The 27,072-nt window shown below is 37.8% G+C and overlaps 3 protein-coding genes across 8 annotated transcripts; 1 reads left to right on the plus strand and 2 right to left on the minus strand.

The window, feature by feature from the left end:
• Window positions 1–1,144: 1,144 nt before the first annotated feature.
• LOC132186954 (peroxisomal (S)-2-hydroxyacid oxidase GLO4-like) lies at window positions 1,145–9,119 on the minus strand. Of its 2 annotated transcripts, none has more exons than XM_059601082.1 (12): window positions 8,945–9,119; window positions 8,118–8,264; window positions 7,914–8,038; window positions 7,782–7,828; window positions 7,609–7,686; window positions 7,317–7,441; window positions 7,063–7,120; window positions 6,836–6,898; window positions 6,481–6,550; window positions 5,844–5,944; window positions 5,503–5,607; window positions 1,145–1,562 (listed from the first exon to the last, which is right to left on the minus strand). In XM_059601082.1, the coding sequence occupies exons 1-12, from the start codon at window positions 8,977–8,979 to the stop codon at window positions 1,383–1,385; spliced, it is 1,134 nt and encodes a 377-aa protein (XP_059457065.1). In that variant the 5' UTR covers window positions 8,980–9,119; the 3' UTR covers window positions 1,145–1,382. The 2 variants fall into 2 exon arrangements, with proteins under 2 accessions (XP_059457065.1, XP_059457066.1); XM_059601083.1 differs by having other exon boundaries at window positions 8,118–8,316.
• A 3,061-nt stretch (window positions 9,120–12,180) lies between these two features.
• LOC132186146 (protein PHYTOCHROME-DEPENDENT LATE-FLOWERING-like) lies at window positions 12,181–14,857 on the plus strand. The gene is made up of 5 exons (XM_059599975.1): window positions 12,181–12,493; window positions 12,942–13,156; window positions 13,247–13,389; window positions 14,123–14,161; window positions 14,263–14,857. The coding sequence occupies exons 1-5, from the start codon at window positions 12,354–12,356 to the stop codon at window positions 14,692–14,694; spliced, it is 969 nt and encodes a 322-aa protein (XP_059455958.1). The 5' UTR covers window positions 12,181–12,353; the 3' UTR covers window positions 14,695–14,857.
• Window positions 14,858–14,966: 109 nt separating this feature from the next.
• Window positions 14,967–26,781, minus strand: LOC132186145 (peroxisomal (S)-2-hydroxyacid oxidase GLO4-like). Of its 5 annotated transcripts, XM_059599974.1 has the most exons (13): window positions 24,559–25,297; window positions 24,138–24,237; window positions 18,661–18,807; window positions 18,454–18,578; window positions 18,319–18,368; window positions 18,151–18,225; window positions 17,858–17,982; window positions 17,604–17,661; window positions 17,377–17,439; window positions 17,025–17,094; window positions 16,389–16,489; window positions 15,974–16,078; window positions 14,967–15,385 (listed from the first exon to the last, which is right to left on the minus strand). In XM_059599974.1, coding segments are annotated over exons 2-13 (1,101 nt in total). In that variant the 5' UTR covers window positions 24,140–24,237; window positions 24,559–25,297; the 3' UTR covers window positions 14,967–15,205. The 5 variants fall into 5 exon arrangements, 1 of the variants encoding a protein (XP_059455957.1); XR_009440717.1 differs by lacking the exons at window positions 14,967–15,385; window positions 15,974–16,078; window positions 16,389–16,489; ... (7 more) ...; window positions 18,661–18,807; window positions 24,559–25,297 and adding exons at window positions 22,275–24,023; window positions 25,302–26,781; XR_009440716.1 differs by lacking the exons at window positions 14,967–15,385; window positions 15,974–16,078; window positions 16,389–16,489; ... (6 more) ...; window positions 18,454–18,578; window positions 18,661–18,807 and adding an exon at window positions 22,275–22,507 and having other exon boundaries at window positions 24,559–26,781.
• Between the last annotated feature and the right edge of the window lie 291 nt (window positions 26,782–27,072).

The raw sequence follows: 27,072 nt of genomic DNA on the forward strand, positions 1-27,072 counted from the left end.
AGCGGAAAATAGATCTCAAACACAGACAAAGAGTTTCAAGCCCAAATAGTTCGGGTTAAATTGTAGACAACAACACCCAACAAAAAATAACGAAAAAAACCCATAAAATAACAGTTTCGGTGGGGGGCAAGACAAATGAAGGCAGCTTGAGGAGGTTGCCCGGAGCGTGTGGACCACTCACCAGTGCATAAGATCCACTTGTGGACTGCGAGGTCTAAGCGCCAGCTCATGGATGTCGGAGGGAGAAGTGGTTAATGGCTTCGGCAAGTTGGCACGTCGGAGAGAGCGGTAGTAGAGTGGCGTGTTGTAGGCCGGAACTAGCGAAGAAAAGAATATCTGAATTTGAAAAAATCAATCTTCGAAGCTTCATATATCCAGTAGGCGACACGGTGGAGAAGACAAATGGCAAGGTGGATGATGTGGCCAGTGAGGGGGGAAGACTGAGGCCGCCGTTTTATGAGGATTGGGGATAGATCGCCAAAATTGATAGATAGAGCCTTATAAGAGATTAGCAGATCTAGAGAAAAGAGAGAAACTCAATAAAGGAAAAAGTAGAAAGTGGTAAAGGAGGGGAGAAGGGAAACCAGAAGGTTTTCCTTCCTTCTCAAGCACGGCTGACGGTTTTTTCAGAGAGAGAAGAGAGCTTTTCGTGAAGTTAGGGTTTCAGTTTCCAAGTGTATTTTGAACTTACAGACATTTAGGTTGTGCTATTAATCAAGCTCAAAGATAATGCTAATGGGATGAAATAAATCATTCGCAGACACAACTTGCATATGCAATTGCCTAACTAACAAGTTTGGCAGTTCCAATGCTTATCGCTCTTATTAAGACATCCACATATGCAAAATATAATGCTTTCACTCGCTTGAATTTTCTGTGAGAATTTCTGCTACAGTTTATAAACCACCATATCAGTAAATCACTACGTACATTGCTTAAGCATGTCGGTGACATAAGATGAAACTAAGCATTACTCTCTAGCTTGTTTCATATGTACATCCTGCAAAGTATCAAGGTAGCCAATATCTTTTCCTCCATCAATTAAGATTGAACTAGTAATTGCAGGCAGCCTCAGTATGCAGTTTTTGATATGTGTGACCATGAAGAGGTTATGTTCTATTTATCGTTAAGAGAAGCAATATAATTATATGAACAGTATTGAGATTGAACATTCAAATTAATCTGCTTCAATTACAATGCTCAGTTTATAAGTTTGCAGCAACAAGACCAACTAATCATTGAAGAAGTGCCAAATTGTCTGAAACCTCAGCATGCATGCACATTTAAGATGAACTGTGCACCCACACATTATTTTGTGCATAAGATCAATCATCAAAACCATCTGTAGACAGGATATTATTTTTAATGGCTTTCAAATGATATTATAGCATTGACTGGAGTCTCTCACGCTCTGTTCTTATGTGGCTCCGGGTTATATCCTTCACACTTGAACAACCTGAAAGGGCCATAGTCAGCTCCAGCTCATCCTTCAGCATCTGAATTACCCGTTTCACGCCATATTCCCCCTTCGCTGCAAGCCCATAGACCACAGGCCTTCCTACCTGCAGTAACATATATCAATTACTATGAAAAAGCAAGGGCAAGGAATTTAAAATCACACAAGTTTCAGGGGACATTATATTTTGGAATGAGAGAGAGAGAGAGAGAGAGAGAGAGAGAGAAGCACAATCTCAAATTAATTAGTCTCACCAAGTAAATAATTGGTGTTATTGAGGATTAAGATATACCTCCAACTGGAAACGAGAAGGAAAATAAAAGTCACGCTACTCTCCATTTCTGATGCAGCGTGACTTAGTAGGATGCAGCGAAAAACAACAATAAAGTAGTGGATAACTAATTCTAGACCTAGATTCTATCAATGATCTAAGAATTCTTCTAAAAACAATAGATACTCTCTAAAGTTTAAAGGAAAAGTGGAATAAACTCAACTCTGAGTATTCTCATTAATCAAAATCAATAATAATCAACAACTGAATTGTTAAAGGCTATAAGCATATATTTATAGCCCAAGACTCCTAGCCCTAAAATAACAATGAAATAAAGTTGTTTTAGAAGTCTATGAAAGAAGACTAAACCAAATAGAAGACTAACAAAGAACCTAATGCAAAATGAAAGACTAAAAGATAAGATAGAATAACAAACTAACATAGAAACCTAGTTTAAACAAAAGACTGAAATGTAAAATAGGGTAAGATAAGATCAGTCGTTATAAACTATATCTGCATCATTCTCCCCACGTTGGAGAGAATTCGTCCTCGAATTCGGCTGGTTCTTTCCACAGTCCTTCGGATGCCCAGTCAACTTATTCCACTCGCCGTTCCTCAAGATAAAGACATGGCAACACCTCACAATAAGCGTGATGCTCTTTCTCTTCGAAATATCTTGATGGTTGCTGCGAAGGCCCCACACACCACTTGGCAATTCTTCGAATTTGCCGTACTTCTCCCTTCCACGTGCCATGAAAGTACTCAAGAATGAGTTAGCCATTGTTTCCCTCATGAACATATAATTGTCATCATCCGTATAAAACTCATCACAATCATTGTTATGAGAATCGGATAAGATATCGTCTACACCAAGAAAATCAACATAACCTAATTCTTCATCACTAAAATTAGGTAATGCACCTAGAAGGTCTTCTTCAACCTCTTCATAATCGGCGATGCCATCCTCTACATAATTGGTGATGACATTCGTGGGACCTTCCTCTACCAATTGGCCATCTTCTTTTGGATAGAGACCGCCAAACATGGGAAAAACTCCATCTTTTTTGTGCTCCTCCGTGGGCCTTTCTTCTTCCCATGAGTTATCTTCTTCAGGCTCCTCATCATAGGTTGGTGGTGAGTCCCAATCCCCAAATCCTTGCGAAGGATCTTCAATATCTTCATGTCTGAATTCTTCATCAATGACCTCGGATTCCTGAAACTCTTCATCCACAGATTCCCTTTCCTCCTCCACAGAATATGGATTCGGTTTATGGATTTGTGGTTGGCAAGTAGGGGTCCAATTGGCATGTCGTTGACTCTTCACCTCACTCCAAGTTTCCCTAAATAAATCTTTTTTGTAGGAATTTTCTATTTTTTTTGTCACAGCCATAGACCCTTGTCTCCAATTTTGTGACTTTTGACCCATGGTATACTACGGGGTAAGAAAGCGATGCGCATATATTTCAATAGTTTCTCCCAATTATTGATCTTTAATTTGCCTTCCCGCTTCCTAGTTCTCTTTAGTTGTTGCCACCACGCACCAACTCTTCCCTAGAATGTATGTACCACCAAAGAGACTTGTTGTTCATCGGGCACCCCGTTGAATTCAAAAACCTTCAACAGCCAACACCCAATCCAGAAATTCGTTGGGTTCTAGATCCTCGTCGAATTTTGGGATTTTGAGTTCGAATCTACTTACCCGCCGATTGGCATGAGCTTGCGCAAGGTGCTAACGTCCGTGCGTTCAGCGCTCCGCAAACGAGCTTCTAGATCCGTTCCCATGTTGACCACACAAGTTGGATAATTGGGTAGTGAGGTCTTCAATTTGATCCCTCATAGCCTTGAATTGATCCTCCGTGTGTTGCCAAGGTTCAGCCATAGATTTGCCTTCCGCCTCCGCGAATCGCAGTTTTGGTTGGCGACGACAATTGTTTGGCCTACCACTCATGTGCCTCAAACGAATCCCCAGTTGCTCCTTACGTGCTGTCTCCATGCACACGTACACCTCGTTTATGTCTGCAAAGCGGTTGCTTCTCCCTATTCATGGAAAGTGACTGAGCTTTGATATCAACTGATGCAGCGTGACTTAGTAGGCTGCAACGAAAAACAACAATAAAGTAGCGGATAACTAATTCTAGACCTAGATTCTATCAATGATCTAAGAATTCTTCTGAAAACAATAGATACTCTCTAAAGTTTAAAGGAAAAGAGGAATAAACTCAACTCTGAGTATTCTCATCAGCCAAATCAATATTCTGTGGAGGAGGAAAGGGAATCTATGGATGAAGAGTTTCAGGAATCCGAGGTCATTAATGAATTCAGACATGAAGATGTTGAAGATCCTTCGCAAGGGTTTGGGGATTGGGATTCACCACCAACCTATGATGAGGAGCCCGAAGAAGATGACTCATGGGAAGAGGAAAGGCCCATGGAGGAGCACGAAAAAGATGAGTTTTTTCCCATGTTTGGCGGTCTCTATCCAGAAGAGGATGGCCAATTGGAAGAGGAAGGGCCCACGGATGTCATCACCAATTTTGAAGAGGATGGCATCGCCGATTATGAAGAAGTTGAAGAAGACCTTCCAGGTGCATTACCTAATTTTAGTGATAAAGAATTAGGTTATGTTGATTTCCTTGGTATTGAAGATATTTTAAATTCTCCTAATGAAGATTATAGTGAGTTTTATGCAGATGAGAAAAATTATATGTTCACAAGGGAAACAATGGTTGACCCATTTTTGAGTATCTTCATGGCACATGGGAGGGAGAAGGAACGAACGAAGAGCAAATCTGCAATATTGCCAAATGGTGTATGGGGCTTTCATGACAACCATCAAAGTATTTCGATGATGAGAAGCGTCACGTTTATTTTGGAGTATTGCCTTGTTGTGATCTTGAGGAACGGAGAATGGAACGAGTTAACAGGGCACCCGAAGGACCGTGGAAAAGGCGGTCCGAATTCGAGGCCGAATTCTCTCCAACCTCGGGAGGATAATGTAGATTGGAATTCAAGGCTTATCTTATCTTATCTTTTAGTCTTTTATTAGATTTCTTTGTTAGTTGTTTATTCTATCTTATCTGTCAGTCTTTATTTGAATTAGGTTTCTTTGTTAGTCTTTTATTTGGTTTAGTTGTCTTTCGTAGATTTCTAAATTAACTTTATTTCATTGTTATTTTAGGGCTAGGAGTCTTGGGCTATAAATATATGCTTATAGCCTTTAACAATTCAGTTTATGATTATTATTGAGTTTGTTTAATAAGAATTACTCAGAGTTGAGTTTCTTTGTGTTTTTCCTTAAACCATAGATAGAATCTATAGTTTTTAAGAAGATTTCTTAGATTCTTGTGATAGTCTCACAATCTTAGGAATATTTATCTCTTCTATTTACTGTTTTTCTTGTTCACCACAATCCTACGCTACATCAATTTCTCTATTCAAATGTATTTAGTAGTCTCAAAGTGAAAAATGTTTCTATGACATGGATATACCATGAGTAACTTAAGAAAGCTTTCTCACTTATGCAGTGAATTTTAAAAGAGAAGGATGGCGGGCCAGCAAATAGTATGAGCTCTATCTATGACAACCAATTATCAGTTGGTTCCAAAAATATAAAATGACCAACAGAAAGGCCATGGTAATTGCATGAGTGCATGATGATCGAATACGACCCATCCTTTCAGTATAACTATGGGGAAACCCACCATAGCACTGGAGAAAATAGTTTTAAGAAAAGATTCATATGTTAGATGAGCAGATATGGAGTGAAGAGCTTTACCAAAACAGCTTGTGCACCAAGGGCTAATGCCTTGAAGACATCTGTTCCTCTACGCACTCCTCCATCAAAAAGAACAGGAACTTTCCCTCCAACAGCATGAACAACCTGCAATCCATTGTATACAAATATCCTAAACTGGTAATGTGACTTTGCTGATTGAATTGACTTACCAAAGAGCATACTAACAACTGCACTTCTTAGAAAGGAATGAGTTGAGGATGACTTGCTACAAGAAATCCTTTCTTTTAATTTGTTCCATGGTTAATAGTACATGCACTTACTGAGACTCTGGAAGACTACATAAATTGCATCACCAAATCTGTAGAGAAATTGAGAGTAACCTCTTCCAGAACAGAAATAGTGGCAGGAGTAAAATCTAGCTGGCGAGCTCCATGATTTGAGACAATAATACCATCAACCCCAACTTCCACAGCCTTTAATGCTGCCAATGGTAGAACATCAAATATTGAGCAGGAATTCTCAACAGAGGAACAGGCAAAAAAGTAAAAAAGAATTACTACTCTGTAGAGTCAAGGCTGTTATATCTCATTAACAAGTAAAAGCATCATTTGAGGCAGATAAGATAATTCTAAGAAGCACACTCTCTTTGCATACATTAGTCGATCCATGTGAACAGTTAAAAGAAGGGAAACTGGTGAGACAGGTAATATGACAAAGAAGATAAAATGTAGAAACTCTTTTTTCACCCGCAACAAAGAACAAAATTTTGACTAACCAAAGGACTACCATGTTTGAACAAAGGAATAATAATTTTCTATTTAACCATTCTCATATAAGTGAGATTAAACCTCTTTCCCTTTGATTTTAACTTAGACAATAGCCTGAATATTTGGTTGATATTGTCAAGTTTAAAAGTAGATAAGGTTCTTTTCTGACTTATGTACTGCTCCAAATAGGTGCAATAATAGTGATAATGTAGTAATTAAAATATGCCAATATCATAAATGGAGATGTTACCATCTTCACGAGTCAGAACCCCCTTGATCAGAATTGGCAAGTTTGTTATAGATCTTAACCATCCTAAATCCTGCGGATGTTGCAACGCAAAATTATAAGCTTAAGAAACCATGGTCTTTACACGCACCCTCAAAAAAAAAAAAAAAAAAAAAAAAGGTCTATAAACTATAGGCATTTCTGAAAATTGCAGGTGGACAAACTAAACCGTACAACACTAAAATCAGTTCTATTATCAGTAAAGAACTAGTTTTGAACATTTAAGTCCAAGGAAAAAACCGATTGTCTGAGTAAATATTTTCCCAACATATTTGCAACAGCATATTTCAAGTAATAAGAATAGTTTAGTGGTACATACCCTCCAACTCAAAGCATCATCAAAGGTCTCTTTTGCAAAAGCTTCTAAATTTGAACCTTCTTCCTGCAGAAAAAATTGATTCATTGAATAACTGTAACATAAATAGTTTTAAATTTTAAACAACATTCACACTCCAGTTAACATGCATGCATATGCTCATTGATGTACATTCACATGCATGTGGCACATTTAAATGCAAAAATTGGGAGCTGAACAACTCCACTCACATCATCAACTTCAGTTGATAAGAGGCCTTCAAAATTCTTCAACTGTGGTGCAACCATTCTGCAGAAATGATTTAAGTCATGAATCAAATCAGATTTAAGATAAAGCTTATTGTGTGAGTATGAAAGGTAAAATAAACAACATATATAATGATCTCAGATACTAAAACTTGTGTTCCATCCTCATTACATGAAGAACTTTATACCCAACTGTGAAGGCAAGTAAGTGACATTAAACAAAAAGAGATCATATTTACTTGTTCTTTATGTCTGCCTCCCTTCGACCAAGTCTGGGAGTATCAACTGTTAGGACAATACCCTTGTATCCATTTCTTTCAGCTCTCTGTAGGAGTTGAGCACATACATCTCGTCTCTTGTATACCTGTTCCCAGAAGAATACTAGATTACAGTGTGATTTGCTACCAACAGAACCACCAAAACAATCACAACAGCAACCCAAAATAATTAAAATAAAAAAGAAGAAGTGCTGCCACTAAAGCAATATAAAGTTACAAATGAGCTTAAATGAGCTAAAGAAGGAGTGAATACATATAATTGAAAAAACCGAATAGCATCGCAGCTGGAAGCAACCTCCTCCACAGTACAAGTAGACATGAAGGACAAAACCTGCAAATAAAAATAAAATAAAAAAGTTAAAATTCATGCACCTCAGCAAGGGAGATTTGAAGTGGCTTTCCACTCAATATATGTTAAATCAACACCATTATTGTGTTGCATGCAGCTGCCGCTCTGGCAGTGGCGACCTCTCCTGGAATAAACACAATTAGCAACTAAATTAGAATTGAAACAAATTTCAACTGAGAGAGAGAAAATTCTTCCAAGAAGATTTAGACCTTCAGGATGTGCCAACTTATGCATAGCAGTTGGAGCAATCATAATGGGTGCTGAGACTCTGTAACCCAAAACAGTGGTTGACAAATCTATTCTGCTTACATCTACAAGAACTCTTGGCCGGAGCCTAAGAGGCCATAGAAAGTGCTCAGTAAGATGTTGTATCCAGTTTGCAAAAACAATCATCAACAGATTTAACAGCATACGTAATTCTATGAAATGCTTCCACATTTTCTTTAAGTGTGTACTGATCCTCAGCTCCCCCTGTATAGTAGTCATAATACATTTTTGGAAGAGCTTGCCTAGCCAATTCTTGAAACTCCTTCACATTAACGGGTTCACCCTCCATTATCCTGGAAACATGAGCATTAAATTGATGTTTTACTTTCCATCAATCTCAAGAGACTGCACCATATAAAGACATGGATAAGGATAGTTGCATAATTTCAGGAATTCCTAAAGAATAGGTGTTGCTCCTGTTTAGGGCCTCAAAACTTTTGCTTGGCCTAGCTTATTTCATGATATAGCAGCATATCAAAATTTCTTGCATAAAGTAGTATATTCAAATATTTTGATGGACAATAATCGATGTCAATTAAGCGTATCTAGAATGAAAAATCAATTAATCCATCAAAATCTTAAACACCCAGCAAACATTCTACACATTATTAGTATAGACTCCCCAACTAGCTTCTGGAAACGAAAAATTACACACACTCGGCATTCCTCAGCACCAATATTTGAACAAGTTAATGACCAAGTATCACTTGGGAAGCAGAATAATTTTGAATGTGCACGTGTTTGCGTGCGTGTGTTGGAATGCATGTTTCTTGTCTGCAGAATTAAACATTCAACATGGCAGTCACATAAAAGTATCATTAAAACAGCTAATAGCCCAAAAATGCTTCGAGGACAGGATGATCAGCAAAAAGCATGATGACCCATTAAAGTAAAACACTCATTCAACCTCAAAGGATGGTCAAATATGAAGTACGTTGATCGTAGTCAAGGACAAGCAGCACACTGCACATACCTGTAAGAACTGGGAAACCCCAATTGTTTACACATTCTGGAGTAGTTTCAAGCGAAGATTTTGACTAAATTTAGAGAAGAGAATTAAATGTGAATAGATCTCGACTTGTACCTTTTTAACAACACTATTTTAGTCTAGGTTTAAATTAAAATATGTTTGTAGGCCGGCCATAGTGGACTCCGCTAAAATTAGGTAGAATGCCATTTTTGCCCACATATGCCAGTAATATTAGAGCATCCCAGTATACTTTAACTTTAGAAAGTATGACTAAAAAATCGTAACGAATTTCATAGTAGATTCTCCAAATGAACCATAAATATTAGGGCTACTGTAGTAGAATTTAATGTTTTGGATTTTACTATTACGATCTTTATGATTATTAAAATATAAAAAATTAATTTTCTTTCTTTCCTCTCTCTTCTTATGTCTCACAATTCTCTTCTCTTATGTATATAATATAATTAAAAAAACAAATATTTTAATGATATAAATAATGATTAAAGAAAACTATTGAAATGAATTTTAACATAAAGAAACAAAAAGTAGTTTGAATACTTAAATATAAAAAAATTGACAAAAAAAAACTGTTGAGAATGCTCTATTGAAGCTTCTAGGAGTGGTGTAATTTGTCCAAATGGACAAGGTCGCAATTGTCATTTGCCATTGGGTGGGCAATTGGAGTCGTGTGTAATCCCGGACTCTGGAATGGAGCCTGGCTGAGCCAAATTCACCAAATTTCATCCCATATTTGAATATAATCCCACCCAATTCTCCATCGATTTATCAGACAATTTTTAATCTTCTTTTAAAAAAATTTCTCAGATTGGCCATGTGCTCATGTTATAGTTGATTGTCGTCATTAGCTCTCCTTCTTTAGAACTTGGACCGCTTTTAAGGTCTTTATTAGGCCTTGTTTGGTAAAGGAGTTAGAGTTGGCTTAGACACTGTTTATCATCATTTTCAAAAAAAATTAACATCAAAACATTTTAATTTTTTTACTTTTTATATCATATCATTCACTTTTTATTATTATTTAAATAAAAAAAATCACTACAAAACAAAAATTTTTTCACTTTTTCATACCACTTTTTTCACTTTTTTATATAAAAACATTCTTACTTTTTTTTTTTTTCTTTTTTACATTAATCTACATCAACTACAGTGTTTAGGCCAACCTATTTACCAAACACCACCCCAATGTGTCAATTCTTAAACACACATAATTACAAAATGGGTCGCTTCTCGCTTAATATTTAAAAGCATTTACGACAATTTCTCTTTTCTCTCTTCCCTTGGTATTCAAAGTGACAAAGACTTATTTGTTTTTCTCGCATCTGATTTGAAGAAGAAAAGAAAAGAGGAGAAAGAAAAAAATCAGGCCGAAGAGACCCCGGCCCACAGCCCCACACACGCATCACAAATAAGGTCACCGCCCCAAATCTTGTTTCCAACAAGTATGAAATATTTTCTTTCTTTTCTCTCTCATCGATAATAATTGACTATCACGGGAATTACTTCAAAAACATTTACCACTTTCAAATTATCATTATTTTAAAAAAATAATAATAAATTATCACTATTTGGGTACTTTCAAACTTTTATTTCGATATGAATTACGTTCTTCGTTAGTATTTGGCGTTAAAGGGGATGAAAATGCCGCACATGTACATTTCTTTTACACAAACTTTTCAAAATCTCTTTAAAATTTATTTAAATAAATAAAAAAAAAAAACCACAAAACATTAAGCGGCAATTGAATCACCTCCCAACCATCATGAGGGTTGAATGGTTGGGAGGTGGACGAAGGACACACAGCCTTTAGGAATAGTTCATCCATCCCTATTTTATTTTAATGAGTAGTTTAACTACTTCTAAAGCTTTGAAAGTGGTTCGAACACCTCTATATTCCATATTAAGAAGAGTTTGGTAAAAGAAATGGTCGAACCACTTCTTATGTCACATCATCAAATTTCCAGCAACTTTCATGTGCTTCCACTGTAGGCGACGGCCCCACTCCCTAAATTCTGTCCTATAACATTTTATAATTTGAGATTATTATAAAATGTTTATAATTATTCTAACAATATTGAAATTAAAAAATTAAAAAAAAAAAAAAAAATACCACAATGGCAAGGGGAATTCACTATGCAAATACAGGGATGCAAAAGTTCTCCCAGCAGGTGTTTGACGGGGCTCTGAGTCAGGATGCTGGGGCAATGCCATTTGCTGCAGGACAGCAGCGTACACGTTATGGTGCAAAGGAAGAGCAGTTCGAGATGGATAAATTAGATGGGCCAGAGCTCAACCGCATTAAAAGTGTTATGCAGATGGCGGAAGCAGAAACAAGCCATCTGGACCCACAGCAATCTCGGCAGCAAAGATTACCACAGCATGCATTCATTAGATCGAATTTCTCTCAAACACCCTGGAATAATCTTGGTTTGCATATGGAGAAAGATGCAAGAAAGGAGGACCTCCAGAAAAGGAAATCAGTGCAAAGTCCCCGGTTTTCAGCCGGGGCTTTGGCTAAGTCTCCATTATCATCAAAATCAGGGGAATTTTCTAGTGGTTCAGTTGGACCCCACTTTGGAGCCGTTGCAAGTAGAGGACTGTTAAGAGGGCAAGCAGGCAAGCAGTACGCAAGCCCGTTCGGGTTCAGTTCGTATAAGCTCAGCTCGTACTCGACTCAAATATTAAATGAAATGTTTCGTGAATACGAATCCTGACTTGAATACTAAACGAAGCTAGTTCGGCTCGACTCGAGTAAGCCCATGAACAACTCATATAAGCCTCAAATTGGTAGTTATTCCTATAATTTCTCATATTATTATTAAAATTTGATATATTTTTTTTATTTTTTCCTTTTTCTAATAGCATCTTTTTATTATAAAAGGGATGCATATCTTCCCTCTTCGAAATCAAATGCCTTTTTGTATTGACTCGAGCTCCATACTTCGTTAGCCATACTAAGCAAATGCTCATATACAAACTGATTTCTTGAGCCGTTTAAAAGTACTTAAAATTTAAATTTATAATAAAAAAAAATAAATTAATGAATTAAATAAATTAAATTAAGTATAAGAGCCTGCTCGTAAACTAGCTCGGCTCAACTTATTAAGAGCTCGAGCTCAATTTTTTTAGCTCTTCCTTAAGCTAGGCTTGAACTGGAGTTTGAATAAAATTTAAATAAGCCAACTTCAAACAAGAAAAACTCGCTCAACTCATTTACACCCTTAGGACTTGCAACTGCGCATGCGGCATCACAAACGGAGAAGCAGTGAATCCCTCAATTCCTACTGTTGGTGGGACACCATCTTTGACTTCCAGTGCTAATGATTCCATTCAACGGCAACACCAGGCCCAAGTTAATGCAAAGATGAGGTCAAATTCCCTCCCCTAGACCCCAGCAATGAATGGAGTTGGATCCCCAGCTAGTGTTAGTAATATGAGTGTTCCATTAAATGCAAACAGCCCTTCAGTTGGAACGCCACCTTCGGCCGATCAAACCATGCTCGACACGTTCTCAAAGATAGAAATGGTGACAATGAGGTATTCAGATTCATTGACCTAAAATCACAGAATTTTAAGCGTTGCTTTGTCATTTTGAGTAGTTATTTCTCTATACTTTCTGTCTGCACAAACTGTTACTGTCATCTGGGTCAAGATGGACAGGGTAACTGTCTCCATCTTATTAATTAACCAAGTAAAGCTGTTTATTTTATGGGTCCTGACCTTACAGGACGAGCCCCCCTTTGGTTTTGACTCTAGGGTTTATTTTTCCTTGCTGAGATGGTTGATGAAAAATTATTCATGGCCAGCATTTTTTTTCTTCATAATTTTGATTTTTGTTTAAAACTTGCAGTCTGCATGTTTTATATGGTGCAGAAGTTTCAGGATGTATAAATTTTCCACATCCTATAATCATTCACGAACATTCATTGGCAGCATAGTTAAATCCATCCTGTTCTTATTCAAGTTTTATGGATATCTGATTCAGGCATCAACTTAACTCCAAAAAGAATAAGGTCGATAATTACCCCATCAGGAAGCCAAACACATACTCCATTCAACCTCTGTCCACCTATCTATCTAATGCTTCCAATGATGAGGATCTCAAAGATGATGCGAATGCAAAGTCGTTATCTATGTCACTTGCAAGTGGCAGCATGAATATCTGCAAAATAAGAGTCTTAAAATTTATCCAACCTCAAGGTTTGTTGTATTTGGTTGTAAGATATCTGATCCTTCGTGATGTGTCGATGGTTTTCTTGTTTTCCTAAAGTCCCACTTTTGCTTCTGCAGAAAATGGTGTTTCTTGTAGGGCAAGAACTAGGATGATTATGTCAGAGAAGCCATATGATGGTACAGTTGCAATGCATTATGGAGAAATAGAAGACGGTGATTTTCTGGCTTCAGAGGATTATCTTCCTACATTGCCCAATACAGTATGTTCTGCATGAATTCTATATTTGTAGTCTAAGAAGGATCTGCCTGTTGAATTAGTTAACACTAGCTGTTCTCAGTTATTTGGGGTATCAAAGCCGATATTTCATCCTGTTAAAAGCCATCTCCCCAATTAGACTTTGGAATTTTTAAATGTATTACTTAACTAAAATATATCTATTTCTTTTCTGGTTTTTTATTCTCGTTTTTGCACCTTCAACTCTCTACTAGTCTTCTTTGAGAACCTTTCTTGGGGTCCTCCAAATCATCCTACTGGTGCCTCTCCTAGGATTTCCAGCATGTAATCTTTCTGAAACTGAATATTTCCAAAATTTTCTGCCATTTGTCACTAAATCTTCGTCTCCACCGCACTTGTTTTGATATCATACGTCCTTCAATTGCCTATGTTATTTCTTGTAAAGGATGGGAGCAGTGATCTCAACTGTCTTTCACCTTGTGATAGATTATCTCTTTCGGACAGTCATCAGTCAAATTGCAGAGGTTATTTAAGAAAGTTGTTTTCGTCTGGTTATATCCCCTCCTATATCCCCTGCATCCACTTGCTACTGATATGAGGGGGCTTGTTGATTGGACAGTCAATGACTGATATGGGTTGATAAGTTGGAAAACTTTTCAGAAGCATTAGTTTCTATCAACTGTCATTTTTAGTACTGCTTATCCCTGCAACTATGTGTCTTCTGTTGCTCTAATTTATTTACCTAATTCATGTGACAGCATTACGCAGATTTGCTTGCAGCACAGCTTTGTTCGCTGGTAAGTCTTCAGAAATTTCTTGAATTTTAGAAATTAGAAATACAAATTTCAGTTTTTCTAATTTTTATTATCCAATTGAGTAATGTGATCTGCTGATGCAGATGAACTGCCGGGAAGGATATGTTTTGTTGGATGATCAAATCCGAGCAAAACCAACCCGCATGAATCTTGGCTCAGCCAGTCAATCAGATGCTGCTGGAGTTCCTCATAATTCAGTAACTGAGATGCAGCAATATGCAGAAGCAGTTTCTGGCCAACAACAAATTGAAGATGTAAAGCCGATTATCAACAGTAATGCATCTCTAAACACATCTCAGAATCTTTTAGCGAATGCAAGGATGCTGCCTCCTGGAAACCCCCAGGCCTTACAGATGTCTCAAGGACTATTTTCCGGGGTTTCAATGCCCCAGAGGTCACAACCGCTAGACCCACAACCATTGCTTCATCATCAGCAGCAGCATCCACAACAACAACTACAACAGCAACAGCTCAACGTTACAGATTTAATTTTGCGCTCTTTCTTTTTTATTTGAGATCTTTGATAGTTTTGTTTATAACACCAAAACCAAATCTGGCAAATCCTACTGAATAATGTTGCATCCCACATCCTACTAAAATTGAGTGCACTTAATACTAAAAATTAGAAAGAAAAAAACCTTACGAACTTCGCTTGGACTTCCACTCATTTTGATACCATCTTCCTGGACAGAAATTTGCTACAAACCAATATAATAAAGTGTATGCAGTTTTTGATATGTGTGATCATGAAGAGGTTATGTTCTATTTATCGTTAAGAGAAGCAATATTTATTTGAGCAGTATTGAGATGGAACATTCAAATTAATCTGCTTCAATTACAACGCTCAGTTTATAAGTTTACAGCAACAAGACCAACTAATCATTGAAGAAGTGCCAAATTGTCTGAAACCTCAGCATGCATGCACATTTATGGTGAACTGTGCACCCACACATTATTTTGTGCATAAGATCAATCATCAAAACCATCTGTATACAGGATATTATTTTTAATGGCTTTCAAATGATATTATAGCATTGACTGGAGTCTCTCACGCTCTGTTCTTATGTGGCTCCTGGTTATATCCTTCACACTTGAACAACCTGAAAGGGCCATTGTCAGCTCGAGCTCATCCTTCAGCATCTCAATTACCCGTTTTATGCCATATTCCCCCTTTGCTGCAAGCCCATAGACCACAGGCCTTCCTACCTGCAGTAACATATATCAATTACTATGAAAAAGCAAGGGCAAGGAATTTAAAATCACACAAGTTTCAGGGGACATTATATTTTGGAATGAGAGAGAGAGAGAGAGAGAGAGAGAGAGAGAAGCACAATCTCAAATTAATTAGTCTCACCAAGTAAATTATTGGTGTTATTGAGGATTAAGATATACCTCCAACTGGAAACGAGAAGGAAAATAAAAGTCACGCTACTCTCCATTTCTCTATTCAAATGTATTTAGCAGTCTCAAAAGTGAAAAAAATGTTTCTATGACATGGATATATACCATGAGCAACTTAAGAAAGCTTTCTCACTTATGCAGTGAGTTAAAAGAAAAGCATAGCGGGCCAGCACATAGTATGAGCATTGAGCTCTATCTATGAAAACCAATTATCAGTTGGTTCCAAAAATATAAAATGACAATAGAAAGGCCATGGTAATTGCATGAGTACATGATTATCGAATACGACTCATCCTTTCAGTATAACTATGGGGAACACCATAGCACTGGAGAAAACACTTTTAAGAAAAGATTCATATGTTAGATGAACAGATATGGAGTGAAGAGCTTTACCAAAACAGCTTGTGCACCAAGGGCTAATGCCTTGAAGACATCCTTTCCTCTACGCACTCCTCCATCAAAAAGAACAGGAACTTTCTCTCCAACAGCAGGAACAACCTGCAATCCATTCTATACAAATATCTTAAACTGGTAATGTATTGAATTGACTTACCAAAGAGCATACCAACAGCTGGAGTTCTAAAACAAGTCTCCAAACAAGGAAGTCCTGCGCAGGACATCTCCCAGCACATATACTTTTCTGGCTTTAAGGGCTACCCATTTCATAGAAAGGAATGAGTCGAGGATGACTTGCTACAAGAAATCCTTTCTTTTAATTTGTTCCATGGTTAAGAGTACATGCACTTACTGAGACTCTGGAAGACTACATAAATTGCATCACCAAATCTGTAGAGAGATCGAGAGTAACCTCTTCCAGAACAGAAATAGAGGCAGGAGTATAATCTAGCTGGCGAGCTCCATGATTTGAGACAATAATACCATCAACCCCAACTTCCACAGCCTTTATTGCTGCCAATGGTAGAACATCAAATATTGAGCAGGAATTCTCAACAGAGGAACAGGCAAAAAAGTAAAAAAGAATTACTACTCTGTATAGTCAAGGCTGTTATATCTCATTAACTAGTAAAAGCATCTTTTGAGGCAGATAAGATAATTCTAAAATGCACACTCTCTTTGAGTACATTAGTCGATTCATGTGAACAGTTAAAAGAAGAGAAACTGGTGGGACAGGTAATATGACAAAGAAGATAAAATGTAGAAACTCTTTTTTCACCCGCAACAAAGAACAAAATTTTGACTAACCAAATGACTATCATGTTTGAACAAAGGAATAATAATCTTCTATTTAACCATTCTCATATAAGTGAGATTAAACCTCTTTCCCTTTGATTTTAACTTTGACAATAGCCTGAATATTTGGTTGATATTATCAAGTTTAAAAGTAGAGAAGGTTCTTCTCTGACTTATGTACTGCTCCGAATAGGTGTAATAATAGTGATAATGTAGTAATTAAAATATGCAATATCATAAATGGAGATGTTACCATCTTCACGAGTCAGAACCCACTTGATCAGAATTGGCAAGTTTGTTATAGATCTTAACCATCCTAAATCCTGTGGATCTTACAACGCAAAATTATAAGCTTAAGAAACCATGGTCTTTACATGCACCCTCAGCAAACAGAAGAAAAAAAAAGGTCTATACACTATACGCACTTCAGAAAATTGCAAGTGGACAAACTAAACCGTATAACACTAAAATCAGTTCTATTATCAGTCAAGAACTAGTTTTGAACATTTATGTCCAAGGAAAAAACCGATTGTCCGAGTAAATATTTTCCCAACATATTTGCAACAGCAAATTTCAAGTAATAAGAATAGTTTAGTGGTACATACCCTCCAACTCAAAGCATCATCAACGGTCTCTTTTGCAAAAGCTTCTAATTTTGAACCTTCATCCTGCAGAAAAAATTGATTCATTGAATTACAGTAACATAAATAGTTTTAAATTTTAAACAACATTCACACTCCAGTTAACATGCCTACATATGCTCATTGATGTACATTCACATGCATCTGGCACATTTAAATGCAAAACTTGGTAGTTGAACAACTCCACTCACATCATCAACTTCAGTTGATAAGAGGCCTTCAAAATTCTTCAACCGTGGTGCAACCATTCTGCAGAAATTATTTAAGTCATGAATCAAATCAGATTTAAGATAAAGCTGATTGTGTGAGTATGAAAGGTAAAACAAACAACATATATAATGATCTCAGATACTAAAACTTGTGTTCCATCCTCATTACATGAAGAACTTTATACCCAACTGTGGAGGCAAGTAAGTGACATTAAACAAAAAGAGATCATATTTACTTGTTCTTTATGTCTGCCTCCCTTCGACCAAGTCTGGGAGTATCAACTGTTAGGACAATACCCTTGTATCCTTTTCTTTCAGCTCTCTGTACGAGTTGAGCACATACATCTCGTCTCTTGTATACCTATTCCCAGAAGAATACTGGATTACAGTGTGATTTGCTACCAACAGAACCACCAAAACAATCACAACAGCAACCCAAAATAATTAAAATAAAAAAGAAGAAGTGCTGCCACTAAAGCAATATAAAGTTCAAAAATGAGCTTAAATGAGCTAAAGAAGAAGTGAATACATATAATTGAAAAAACCGAATAGCATTGCAGCTGGAAGCAACCTCCTCTACAGTACAAGTAGATATGAAGGACAAAACCTGCAAAAAAAAAATAAAAAAAAGTTAAAATTCATGCACCTCAGCAAGGGAGATTTGAAGTGGCTTTCCACTCAATATATGTTAAATCAACAACATTATTGTGTTGCATGCAGCTGCTGCTCTGGCAGTGGCGACCTCTCCTGGAATAAACACAATTAGCAAGCAAATTAGAATTGAAACAAATTTCAACTGATAGTGAGAAAACTATTCCAAGAAGATTTAGACCTTCAGGATGTGCCAACTTATGCATAGCAGTTGGAGCAATCATAATGGGTGCTGAGACTCTGTAACCCAAAACAGTGGTTGACAAATCTATTCTGCTTACATCTACAAGAACTCTTGGCCGGAGCCTGAGAAGCCATAGAAAGGGCTCAGTAAAAAGATGTTGTATCCAGTTTGCAAAAACAATCATCAACAGATTTAACAGCATACGTAATTCTATGAAATGCTTCCACATTTTCTTTAAGTGTGTACTGATCCTCAGCTCCCCCTGTATAGTAGTCATAATACATTTTTGGAAGAGCTTGCCTAGCCAATTCTTGAAACTCCTTCACATTAACGGGTTCACCCTCCATTATCCTGAAAACATGAGCATTAAATTGATGTTTTACTTTCCATCAATCTCAAGAGACTGCACCATATTTTTTGATAAGTAAGGATAGTTGCACCATATAAAGACATGGATAAGGATAGTTGCATAATTTCAGGAATTTCCTAAAGAATAGGTGTTGCTCCTGTTTAGGGCCTCAAAACTTTTGCTTGGCCTAGCTTATTTCATGATATAGCAGCATATCAAAATTTCTTGCATAAAGTAGTTTCAAATATTTTGATGGACAATAATCGATGTCAATTAAGCGTATCTAGAATGAAAAATCAATTAATCCATCACAATCTTAAACACCCAGCAAACATTCTACACATTATTAGAATAGACTCCCCAACTGGCTTCTGGAAACGAAAAATTACACACACACGGCATTCCTCAGCACCAATATTTGAACAAGTTAATGACCAAGTATCACTTGGGAAGCAGAATAATTTTGAATGTGCACGTGTTTGCGTGCGTGTGTTGGAATGCATGTTTCTTGTCTGCAGAATTAAACACTCAACATGGTAGTTACATAACAGTATCATTAAAACAGCTAATAGCCCAAAAATGCTTCGAGGACAGGATGATCAGCAAAAACCTTGACGACCCATTAAAGTAAAACACTCATTCAACCTCAAAGGATGGTCAAATATGAAGTACGTTGATCATAGTCAAGGACAAGCAGCACACTGCACATACCTCTAAGAACTGGGAAACCCCAATTGTTTACACAATCTGGAGTAGTTTCAAGCAAAGATTTTGACTAAATTTAGAGAAGAGAAATGTGAAGAGATTTCTAGTTGTACCTTTGTAACAACACTATTTTAGTCTAGATTTAAATTAAAATATGTTTGTAGGCTGGTCATAGTGGAATCCGCTAAAATTAGGTAGAATGCCTTTTATGCCCATATATGCAAGTAATATTACTAAGAGCATTCCGAAGAGACTCCCTTATATTTCTTAAGTTTAGAGAATATATTTAAAAAATCGCAAAAATATCTTACACCAGACTCCTTGAATGAATTCTAAACGTTAAGATTGCTACAATGGAATCCAATGTTTTGAGTTCTACTATTGCAATTCTTATGATTATTAAAATGATTCTTTCTTTTCTCTCCTCTCATATTTTACAATTTTCTCTCATCTCTCCTACCATATATCTAATATAATTAAAAAAATAAATATTTTAATGATATAGAGAGTGATAAAAGAAAGTTATTGTGGTGTATTTTGACATAGAGAAGCAAAAAGTAATTTGAATTCTTAAATGTAGAAAAAATGACGAGAAAACTGCTGAAAATGCTATTAATTGAAGCTTCTAGGAGTGGTGTAATTTGTCCAAATGGGCAAGGTCGCAATTGTCATTTGCCATTGGTTGGGCAATCGGCCATGTGCTCATGTTATAGTTGATTGTGTCATTAGCTCTCCTTCTTTAGAACTTGGACGGCTTCTAAAGTCCTTAAATATGTCAATCCTCATGCACACATAATTGTAAAATCAATCACTTCTCACTTAATATTTAAAAGTATTTTCGACAATTTCTCTTTTCTCTCTTCCTTTACTATTCAGAGTGACAGACTTATTTGTTCTTTTTTCTTTTTTTTTTTTTCCTTTTTCCCGCATCTGATTTGAAAAAGAAAATAAGAGGAGAAAAAAAAATCAGGCCAAAGAGACCTCGGCCCACGGCCCCACACACACGCATCACAAAAATAAGGTCACCGCCCCAAATCTTGTTTCCATCAGGTATGAAATATTTTCTTTCTTTTCTCTCTCATCGATAATAATTTTTTTTTTTTTCCTAATTAAAAGGATGGGAAGGGGCGACCAGTGTAGTTTTCCTCCTTAGGAGTGACCATCGAGGTTCTCATCCGCTGTGGAATGTCCAGTTTGAGCCATAGCTATTGCCTGGGGAGGCGAGCCCGTCACCACAACTCCACCAAAGTGTGAGCCGGTAGAGCCCTTCAAAGTAACATTTGGTTTACGCATCTACTACCGCAAGCGGATTCGAATACGCAACCACTAGGATGAAAGGAGTTCTTCTACCAACTCAACTACCACCTTGGTGGTCTCTCATCGATAATAATTGACTATCACGGGGATTACTTCAAAAACATTTACTACTCTTTCAAATTATCACTACTTAAAAAAAAAAAAAAAATTATCACTATTTTGGTACTTTCAAACTGTTATTTCGATATGAATTACATTCTTTGTTAGTATTTGGCGTTAAAAGGGATGAAAATGCTGCACATGTTCATTTCTTTTACACAAACTTTTCAAAATCTCTTTAAAATTTATTAAAAAAAAAAAAACACAAAACATTAAGTGGCAATTGAATCACCTCCCAACCATCATGAGGGTTGAGTGATTGGGAGGTGGACAAAGGACACACAGCCTTTGGGAATGGTTCATCCTTCCCTATTTTATTTCAATGAGTGGTTTAACTACCCCTAAAGTTTCAGAAGTGGTTCGAAGACCTCTTTGTTCCATATTAAGGGGAGCTCGGTGAAAGAAGTTGTAGAACCCACTTCATTTTATTTTTTTCAATTATCCTTCAATCCAATTTTTTTAAGTTGCTTTATTCTTTTAAAAAAATTTTAAAGACATTTTGAGAAGTTTAAATTAAAGAAAAAAAAAAGTCACATGCCGGAGGGCGAGTAAGTATCACATTTTGAAGTTTGACAGTCTTTAGTGTCAAATGGGTAATAATTTGGAAGTGAAAAGTGAATTTTCTTTTCAACTTCAATTTTTAAGATAATTGAAAATATTCATATCAAAGTAATAGTTTTGATTAATTTCAGCTTCAAACTCTATAGCTCCCTTCTAACCTTTTCTTGTATTTGATTTTTTTTTTTTTTTTTAAAAATACCTCTTCAGGTTCTCACTTATTTTAATTTAATATTTTGTTTGTTGAATCCCACTTATTGAAGAACGATTTGAGGTATTTCACGTTAAAATATTAACTGAATTAGTATCACTTATTATCAACTTCAATTTTTTAAACAATTGAACAATTATGATAATTTTATTTTGCTTTTAAATGGTAGGATTTGATCATGATTGATGCATGCACTCCGTAACAGCAATAACCGGCCGCAAGGGCAAGGAGACACCTTTTGTTTGATACACAGTGACACTAACAATTTTATTTTCAAAACAAATATATATATATTTTTAACGACTTGAAATCCTATATGAGTTTTACAAAAAACAATGTTGCTAGAAGAAGTTGAAAAAAATAAAATTGTCGGCTAAGTAGAAACATTTAATGTTAAGTCCGTAAGTGATTCAACGATGTTGAGGGGTTCAGTTCTTGTGGGTGGAAGCACCAATATCTCAACAAAAGATGATAACCACCGGGTTGAGGAGAAGTGAAGAAATTTGGGTACAACGGATTTCGGATGCATCAGTCATAGCTAGTTGGAGGCTGAATAAGCCAAATGCAAGAGCTAGCTACTAGTCGAACAATGCATTGCTTGAGACACCCTATATTTGTTCATTTCACTGACTTCATCACATTGTTCTAAGAGCCAATCGTTTCCCCAAAAGAAATGTACAAAGAAATTGATAATTAGCACAAAACTCTCTCTCTTAACAGCATCCCCCAACGCCACCCCGTACATACCTGGGCTGGCAATGGCAATGGATTTCAGGAGCAACTTCATGGAACGTGTTGAATATACAGTATACCTGCAAACAGTCATACTAGTAACACAAATCAGGTCTGCCTTCATGTATATATGTAGAATTTGAATGGTATTAAGCGCTAATGAACTCGTTCCAACGTAAACATTTTCAAATCCTCTAACCTCTTAATCCCAAATACCTTATAGTCCAGATCAGTTGAAATGTTCTTGCCATTTAAGGTTATTAATAATTCATTGTCTATCTTTCTAAATTTTGGTATGGGAATGAATCTCTACCACAAATTAAAAAAGCAGTTGACTGACCACTTTCTCAGATCAAACTGCAACCGTGAACCACTTCTTCTCATAACACAAGTATACCCACTTTCCAAATGTTGCTCCAACAGACAAGTAATTTCTGCCGAGAATCATTCTATCAGTTAACTTCTCCATGGATTTTCTTTTTCCCTCAAAGAAATACTCCCTTTTCCCACTTACCCAGCGTCTTATGATCAGTTCAGAGCACTACCATCTTAATAAGAATCCAAACCAACTTTGAGCTATATACTGTATGAATCACAATCAATTAATGGCAGATACATAATAAAGCTGGATCATCTTCCTCCAGATAAAGTTAGATATATCTCTCCCTAGCGTCTCCCATCGGCGCGGGTAGGCGCATTCTGATGTGTCTTTCCTGTCTGTTGGTTTTCCAGCACCGGTTATCTGGTTTTTCAGTGATGGGATATTCAAGCAGTTTTTTCGTTTGAGCCTTCAGTAGAGGAAGGGATTTCAGTTTTAAGATCACTGAAAGGAGTAGGGGTGTTTCTTGAGTAGTTCATTTGGGAAAGGCAAGTGTGGCATGGCTGTTGACTACTGGGAGGCTTTGATTCTAGGGAAACGATTGAAGGAATTCCTGAAATCCTCAAGGGCTGGCAATACAGCTTTCATTGCACAGAGAAGTTCCAATAGTGACGACTGTTTTCTGGCTCTGGCGATATATGGCAATGGTGGGCATCGAGGCTTCATTGTTATACCAGAAGGCCGATAAGGTAACGGTTGGAGAAGTATTCTTGAGCTGCAAAAGTTCTCAACTTTTTTCGAATCGTCCTTCAGCGCTAGGCATAGAGGTTTGTATGCTCGTAAGTTTCATTCATGATGACTTTCAATTGTTCGGTATGGTGATCCTTTTTCAGTGAGAGGGAGAAAGGCTTCGGCAGTGGTGGTTGGTGGTAGGTTGTATGCGAAGGCTCTGCTAGGATGGGGCAGTCTCCAACAATTGCTTCAACGCTCAGGAGTAAGATCGGCAGTTCAATCGGTATGGAGCCAAGGGGACAGGGTGTTAACGGCAAGGGAGCGCCTGCGACTGTCTCCGGGAATCCTAGTTTTCTTGTAGGGCCAGTCCTAACATTCCTTTTGACTGTTTTGGAGGCAAACCTGGATTTTCGTTCCCAGCGGAGTACATTGGTCCGGCTAAAAGAGGAAATTAAACATTGCATAGTAAGGTTCGTGGTGGCCTAGGGTCTTAATGAGTTATGCAAGCCATGGGAAGGGTGTATCGACTGAGCCAAGGCGCATACCTAATGTAAATTAAACCGAGTTTAAAATTAACCAACATTTTAAACAACTTGTTCATGCAGGTGAGAAGCCACAGACACACAAACACACACAAAGGTATTAGATTCTGAACATACATATTCAACGGCAGTTAGAAGCCGACGGCACATCCCTTGACACCTATACATCTGGCGGGTCCCAATGAATGGCATCTCTGCTAACTGGTTTCCATGAATCCTATTCAACAAAGTAGATGATAATAATTATTAGTATCTGAATCTTATTTCACCTACCAAATCCAATTCCAACAATTGATTCCACAAAAGATTCACTATGGACGGACTAAAATGTAGTAATTACTTCATACCTTCAATGCATTGTTTTTGGGATAGCTTTTTATTTTTATTTTTAACAAGCACAAGTATTTGGTCCACAAGTAGACAGAGATTCACCCAAAATATATAATTAAAAGTGACATTCAAAGGCAATAATCGAACCGAATACCATAAGAAAATATATGAGTACACGAGCAAAATGGTAAAGATACCAACCACATACGTAAAATCAAGCATCAGCAACATCTGATGAGGCCTTTGCACCAAAGGAATCATGAGTAGGACCGACATCCTGCCCTGTATGACACTGCACTAACCGCTGCAAATCAGCCATAACCTTGTGCTCACGCTTTGCCTTCTCTTCGTAATTAAACATTGCCAATGCCCTCTTATCCTCGTCACTATAAACTTGGTTTTCCTTCCTAATACGAATGGCATTCATCCTCTGGTGCCTACTACCATGCTATACATGTTTCAAATTCCTCAATATATGGAGCGCAAATTCTCAGCCTATTTCCACACTTGTTTATTGCAAAACTATTATTAATTCTGACATATAAAAGTCTCTAAACTCTACAAAGAAAAGGATCTTTCAAATTAAACACCATCTAATAGTCCAAAACACTAAACTGCAGGAACAAGGAAAATTCTAGATCATTTAGCATCTATTTGATTGACAATTTACTGAATTTCACCTACCAAATCCAATTCCAACAATTAATTCCACAAAAGATTCACAATGGACGGACTAAAATGTAGTAATTAGTTCATCCCTTCAATGCCTTGTTTTTGGGATAGCTTTTTATTTTTATTTTTAACAAGCACAAGTATTTGGTCCACAAGTAGACAGAGACTCACCCGAAGTATATAATTAAAAGTGACATTCAAACACAATAATCGAACCGAATACCATAAGAAAATACATGAGTACACAAGAGCAAAATGGTAGAGATACCAACCACATACGTAAAATCAAGCATCAGCAACATCTGATGAGGCCTTTGCACTAAAGGGATCATGAGTAGGACCGACATCCTGCCCTATATGACGCTGCACTAACCGCTGCAAATCAGCCATAACCTTGTGCTCACGCTTCGCCTTCTCTTCGTAATTAAACATCGCCAATGCCCTCTTATCCTCGGCACTATAAACCTGGTTTTCCTTCCTAATACGAATGGCATTCATCCTCTGGTGCCTACTACCACTCATCACATACCCGAGAGTCTCAAACTTCTGAATCTCCTCCGCAGAGAGACCGACCTCACCTCTTCTTGGGATACGCTTCCCTTGCTGCACATACTGCGCAATGGCATCACCTTCTCCGGGCCTAAGCGCCCCACCGTAGCTAATATGCCCTTCGGCTCTTGGCAGCGGCATTGGCCCAACCACCTGTTCGTTATCCAAAGCCGGCGGTTGCTTCTTCTGCGCCTCAATCATTTCCTTAAACAGCAATGCCTCTACATCGATTTCGGCAACCGTTTTTGCCTCCTCTGCCTTCACCTTACTCATTTCTTCAACCTCAGAATCAGAATTCGCGCTCAAAGACCGCTTTTTCTTCGACCTGACTCGATCACTCGCATCAGAATTCTCCTCGATCTCGTCTGGATCGCTGCTATGCCTACTCCTTTTTCTTCTTCTTCTTTTACTACTACTACTTCTCTTGCTCCTCCTACTACTGCGAGTACTCGTTTTCCTTGATTTCTTTCTAAGCTTTCGATCTTCCTCAGATTCAGTCTCGCTCTCGCTCTCGTCCGATTCGTATTTTCTATTTCTACGCTTAGAAATTGAACTTTTCCTCTTCCCTCTCGACCGGGAATCATCGAATTCGGACTCGATCTCCGATTCTTCAGACTCGGAGTCGGATTTCCTTTTCCGATTACTCTCTTTTTCTTTCTCTTTGAAGCTCGAATCGCTCATTCCCCCGCTATCTCCACCGTACTTGTCCGAGATCTCCTCGGCTTTCTCCTCCTCCGTCTCCTCCAACTCATCGTTCTCGTTCCTCGGCGGGCTCGGCGTCACGTTCCAAATACAATGCTTCAGTGCCTTCCGCATCTTCTGCCTTTTGAGCCTCCGGTACTCCTCATAGGTCAGGCCCTTTAGTTCCTCGTCGGACTCCGAGTCCGAGCGCGTCCCGCTCCGGTGGTCGCGGTCGAGGTAAGGCCGGCCGAATCGCTTGGGCAACGCGTCGTCCAAGGCTTTGTTGGGGCTTCGTCTAGGGTTTGGGCTTGGGCTTCTGTCGGGAGAGCGGAGCCGGCGGCGCTGGTGGTTATCGTGGCAGTCGTAGACGTCGTAGCTGGGGCTGCGCCGGTGACGGTTGTAGTCGGAGTCCGGTGTGTACCGGCCGTTGGAACGGTGTCGTCTCTCGGGGACTTCGATCTTGGACGCTGGCCTTCCCATTCTAAACGAAGATTATGACGAATAACCAGAGCAGCTGAGCAGGTCGTTTGTTCTGAAGGCTTGTTTTGGGCTTCTTGGCGGTGGGTTGCTTATTTATTTGAATTGTTTTCCTGGGCCCAATTTATTATTTGTTGGGTCGGAGGCCCAATAGTTTACTATGATCTTCTGCTGTTCTACCAACTCTTAAAAACCATGAAAGAAAATCTAGCAACTCTGACTTGGCCAGTGGCGGATGCAAAGGAGGGCGAACAGCCCATCCAAATGTTTTAGAATAATTTTTTTTAAGGAATTTTTTTTTCTTCAGTTTTCTTGACTCTAACCCCTGCTCCTCCTTCTCTCG

This window comes from Corylus avellana, chromosome ca7 (genome assembly GCF_901000735.1).
Source record: "Corylus avellana chromosome ca7, CavTom2PMs-1.0".
Lineage (NCBI taxonomy): Eukaryota > Viridiplantae > Streptophyta > Magnoliopsida > Fagales > Betulaceae > Corylus > Corylus avellana.

Bases quoted from the DNA above. Each gene is read 5' to 3' on its own strand.
- LOC132186954 (XM_059601082.1), bottom strand. From the start codon at position 8,979: ATGTGTAAACAATTGGGGTTTCCCAGTTCTTACAG. The intron at 8,265-8,944 runs GTATGTGCAGTG...TCATGTTTCCAG, and splicing joins GGGTTTCCCAGTTCTTACAG to GATAATGGAGGGTGAACCCG. The intron at 7,829-7,913 runs GTCTAAATCTTC...TGTTTATTCCAG, and splicing joins TAAGTTGGCACATCCTGAAG to GAGAGGTCGCCACTGCCAGA.
- LOC132186146 (XM_059599975.1), top strand. From the start codon at position 12,354: ATGAATGGAGTTGGATCCCCAGCTAGTGTTAGTAATATGAGTGTTCCA. The intron at 13,157-13,246 runs GTTTGTTGTATT...TTGCTTCTGCAG, and splicing joins AAAATTTATCCAACCTCAAG to AAAATGGTGTTTCTTGTAGG. The intron at 13,390-14,122 runs GTATGTTCTGCA...TTCATGTGACAG, and splicing joins TTCCTACATTGCCCAATACA to CATTACGCAGATTTGCTTGC.
- LOC132186145 (XM_059599974.1), bottom strand. The intron at 17,983-18,150 runs GTATTCACTTCT...TTCTGGGAATAG, and splicing joins TTCGGTTTTTTCAATTATAT to GTATACAAGAGACGAGATGT. The intron at 16,079-16,388 runs GTTACTCTCGAT...AATGGATTGCAG, and splicing joins CTATTTCTGTTCTGGAAGAG to GTTGTTCCTGCTGTTGGAGA.